The sequence below is a fragment of the plastid genome of Dioscorea rotundata (genome assembly GCF_009730915.1).
Source record: "Dioscorea rotundata plastid, complete genome".
NCBI classification, from domain to species: domain Eukaryota; kingdom Viridiplantae; phylum Streptophyta; class Magnoliopsida; order Dioscoreales; family Dioscoreaceae; genus Dioscorea; species Dioscorea cayenensis.
In genome coordinates, this window is record NC_024170.1 from 147,501 (window position 1) to 152,500 (window position 5,000).

At 36.9% G+C, this 5,000-nt stretch overlaps 1 protein-coding gene across 1 annotated transcript in view; it reads right to left on the reverse strand. All coding sequences in view use genetic code 11, as the record gives it.

Moving 5' to 3' along the window:
- The window catches only part of ycf2 (hypothetical chloroplast RF2), a 6,777-nt gene that overhangs the window by 1,241 nt on the left and 536 nt on the right, over positions 1 to 5,000 (reverse strand). Inside the window, exon 1 of the mRNA in view lies at positions 1 to 5,000. This exon is cut by the window's left edge and continues 1,241 nt beyond it; it is cut by the window's right edge and continues 536 nt beyond it. Coding sequence (YP_009033946.1) covers positions 1 to 5,000 — 5,000 coding nt within the window.

Consider the following 5,000-nt stretch of genomic DNA (forward strand, 5'->3'; position numbering starts at 1 on the left):
GAAGAGCTGATCTAATTGTATTAGTTTCTATAATTGATTTCTTCTGCGTAATACTAATTGATAGGGCCTCATTGATAAGTGCTACAAGATCTCGTGCATTGGAACCCATGGTTATGGACTCGAATCCGTTAGTATGGAACATTTTCTTTTCCAAACGAAATCCCCTAGTATATGAAAGAATGAAAAAGTGCTTTCGTCGTTGTGGAATAAGAAGCCTTCGTATCTTAATGCATGTATTTAATTTATTCGGAGCTATTAAAGCGGGATCCACTTTTTGGGGAATATGAGTCGAAGCAATAACAAGAATATTTCTAGTGGAACATCTTTCACAATCCCTGGAGAGATAGTTCTCTAATAGACCGATGGATAAGTAATTCGACTCATTCACATACAAATCATGAATGTTTGGAATCCATATTATGCAAGGAGACATTGCTTTTGCTAATTCGAATTGAAGGGTGATATCAAATTGGTCTATTTTCGGCGTCATATACATAGTTAGCACATTCGTCATAGTTAGCAGCTCCGTATCAAGGTCATCATCAATATCGTCACTCTCATCAATATCGATATCATCAATAAGATAACCTTTAGGCTTGTCATCCAGGAACTTGTTCGGAAATACCGTAATGAAAGGAACATAGGAGTTTGTCGCTAGGTATTTGACCAAATAGGACCGTCCAGTTCCTATAGAACCTATCACTAAAATACCCCTAGAAGGGGATAGGGCTAAGCGGAGCGAAAAGGGTTTTCCATGAGATGGGAAATGAAAACTATTAGTCCCACACGAGGTTTGTGAATAAGTGATTGTCTGATAATGAGCAAGGAATATCCGTCTTTCTGCTAAACAGGATCTATTGAACTCATAATTCATTAGATACTTTTTATGAATGTCAACTAAGTATCTTAAGTAAATTGATCCCGGTTGTTCAATCATTTGATAACCAGAGTCATTCTTTGATAAATGATCACTATGAGTCAGACTCAATAGAATTTGATCAATCCTTTTTTCTGTCGTTAAGGTGGAGAACTGAATCAAGAATTCTCTTTCTTCATCATCAATTGAATCACTGTTGGCGACCCAGGATTCTATTTTATCATCAATCCAATCACCGTTCACGTTTTTTCTTTTTCTTATCAATGAATAGATCTCTTTACTTGTACGACTTAAATGTCTCGTATTTCTCGAAAAAGTGATTCGATTGATGGGATTTGGTATGATACTTATGAGATCGATGAGATTGATATTCAAATATTTCTTCTTAGAACGTATTGATTTGATCCCATAAGCGGGACCGCCACCCAATAGCATGTTGCCACCAGAAGCAGAACCCCGTATTTCTTCCAGAGAATCTCCTAATTGTTCCAGAGCAACTAGAAGGAGATTCTTTAACCAGAAAGAATTCAGTTCAGATGTAGGATACCTATACAGAAGTTTTCGCAACTCAATCATGTATGATGGAATCATCAAAGATTTGATCTTTTCTAACCCTGTCTGTAACTCACTAGAGGCTCGGAAAACAAAGAGAAGATGTATACGAACGAGATATCCAGCAACAAGAAGAAGGAAAAGGATTGAATAGAGGAACTCCCGAGCATTTGTTGATCTCAGATGTGTCCATATCAATAGAACGGGTGACTCATTATTTCGATGAATCATTTCTTCGGACAGAAGAAGAAGATTCTGTAAACACTTACTCGAAATCTCACTTATCAGAGTCCATTGTGGAAGAATCGCCCACAATTTTTTCTGAGGAATGGGCCATGCTGATCCGTGCATAATATCATGAAAAATGGATACAAATTTTTGACTGCTACTTGGTATCGGCAATGGGTCTGAAAAAGTATCTAAAAGGGTGAAATTTAGATATTTGCACCCTGTCGAAGTAAGGAGCCATGGCATATATGTTTGGAACAGATTCCATTTTGAGAGATTTGAAAAAGCACTATCTCGTTGAAAGGTTCTATACATCCGCCGTTTCTCAACGCATTTCTTTAGACAAAAACTCTGTTTTTTCCTCTTTCCGGATGGTAAATATTTCTCAGAACATAGAGTGTGAATCAAACCCATGTTTGAATTGAAACTGAGATACTGATGCAAGTTCTTCCCTTCTGAATCAAATAGATTCATATCTGAAAGAGGCTGACAATAAGTTCTTTCAAAATTGGCTATTTGTTCCTCTGTTAGAGGTGTTGCAGAAATGTCTGCGATCGAATAAATAGCTCTACGAACGAATGGATCGGATCGAATTGGAAAATGGAAAGATTTGTACAATTTATACGTTTCGTCACCACTTTGTGGAAAATCGTTAGGTATGAATATGTCAGATACCTGTGACTCGATTGGTGAAATAGTCTCTCTCTCCAAAAGAATATGTTTTTTTTTACCGACGCACAAAGAAAATATTTTGTTGCGAATGAACAAGATATTGAGGAATTGTCCATATGTAAGATCATAATTATTGATACGGGTCTTTTCCACATAAAAAGGGAACCTTTTGTTACAATAGAACCAGAAGTGATGTGGATCATTCAAGAATCGAAGTCGATTTGCTTTATAAAAAGAAGATATCAATGAACTTCTATGAAATGGTTTCACGGTATTCAGCCAATCGTCTCGATCGTGGGATATCATTGAGAAATAGAAATCCGTGTTATCAAAGGATTTCCTGCGATTCTTTCTAGTATGGAATGAGTCAATCATCCACTTTTGTATCTTTTTGAACAAAAATGGTAATATTGTTCCTCCATTGATCAAGAATTTAGGTCTTTGGGAAGTATCATGATCATCCAATAAGAAGGGTTTTAATTTATTCAAATGAACGATTTGAACACCTATTGATTCTAACAACTGATTGCAGAGTTGATCATTCGGACCTTTCAATTCATAGATGTGGATCTCGGACCTATGAATGGGGATATCCCCGATACTCACAAAGAAAAAGGGAAGTGACTTGGACAAAAAGGGAAGTGACTTGGACAAAAAGAGAAGTGACTTGGACAAAAAGAAACGAAGTGACTTAGACAAATCTTGTTTGTCGATAGCCTCGGACCAATCAATCGAATATTGATTAATACGTAATCGATCGAACACTACTTGAAAACGGTTCTTCTGTTCAGAAATGAAATGTTCCAAATGTTTCTGGAAATTCTTGCTCCCATTGGACCATTTGTATCTATATGCATCAGGATCCCGATTCATGGATCTCTCGGTTCGAGAAATAAGAGAATCAAACCATTTACTCTTTTTCAGATTCGATAAATGTTGGTTGATCATATATTTCATTATAGTTATATGATTCAGAGTATCATTTCCTATTTGATCCCTTTGAATTCCATATTCGAAGTTGCGATCGGATCTATTCATTAAAAAGAATCGATTCGATACATTTCTTATGTACCCATAGGTTCTATATTGGACTTGAATCAGATCTCGGATCAATCTATATTGATTGACTGCCTCCATTATGTTGTTGCTAGCAAATACCGCTGTTTTTAGTTTTGGATCTTCCAAATCATTCCCGCAGTAGATCCGGACCGATTTTTTTCTGATCCTTCGATAAAAAGATTCATTCTCTTCATAAAAAAGAGGAGGTAGAACCAATAAAGATTTCTTTTTCGATTCATCTCTGGAGTTGAATACCTCATTCAAGAATTTTTTTTCATCCAATCCGTAGGAATCAATAGAAAAGGCAAATCCCCTATGATACACCAGATCCGGCTCGGTTATTGATAGAGTGAATAGATCTGCCATTTCTTGAAATCTCTCTTCTGAAAATGGATTTTTGTTCAAGAATGAAATCTTATTGGAACTGTCCATATCTGGTTCATCCTTCGGAACCATATCACATCCCGGATCTGATGAAATAGGATGAATTGAGACGGTATTTTGTAAATACGTAATTATCTTGAATATATCAACCATTTCTTTATTTTCCGATCGCCTGGAAAGGACAAAAGAAACATCTTGTTTTTTCTTCCAAAATTTCTGATCTCTAGTGGACCTCTCAGTAGGATTCGAACCCAGATGAAGTTCTGACCATCTGTCAGAGAATAAAGAACGAATTGATCTTGTAGGATTCCCAAGAAATTCTTCGATTTCTTCCGGAAGCAGATGATTATTCATCTGCTTCTCACGTTCCGTGAATAGCCGGGACATTGAGGAAGATCCAAAAAGGCATTTCGGGAATCGATCTGATTCTATCTCTGTTCGTTCCGTTTGAAGAAAGGAAGGATCCCAAAGAATCGATCTTTCTTTTAGTTGCTGAATCTCTGTTTGATCGATCAATGTGTGATATTCTGAATCCACATTTCTAATGGAATCGAAATGATCTCTGGATTGATCAGAAAATCCTTTCCATTGGCTAGAATCCGTTACTTGAACGAAAATAGATCTTGTGGAATCATATTGAATATTTGACAATACATTCCGTACCTTGCTAAAAAACCGATCCTTGTTTACCAACCACACATTGTCTAACCAAATCAAATTCTCTCTCGATACGTTCCTCAAAAAATCCGATTCGTGCTGATTCTTTCCCCAACTAACGAAGAGATCTTGGCGGAATTGCCACATATGAAATTGAGCACAATTTTGCAATGAAATACCCCACTTGTTTCTCGAGAAGAGATGGGAAACATGCTCAATATCATTTGATTGAATAGTTGCCTCAGCTCCTTGTTGTTTGAAGAAACCCTCCCCTTCAATTGGTCTTTTTTCACGAAAAGCAGACATGAGATAACAAATCAAGTCTTTCCCTAAGATTTCGAATAGCTGTCCCGAATTCAAGTTGATTATGTTTCGCTTCTTCCTCGGAGAAAGACGATCAAACAATTCCCAATCACGGTCCTTGTGGATCGGATTATCCGTATAGGATAAAAAAAGAAACTCCAGATATTTGCTATCTTTCTCTTTGAATGAGATCTCAATTCCAGCTACGGTTTCATTAGATATCTTACAACTAGAATCCCTCCTTTTTCCGATCCGGTTCCTCCACCAC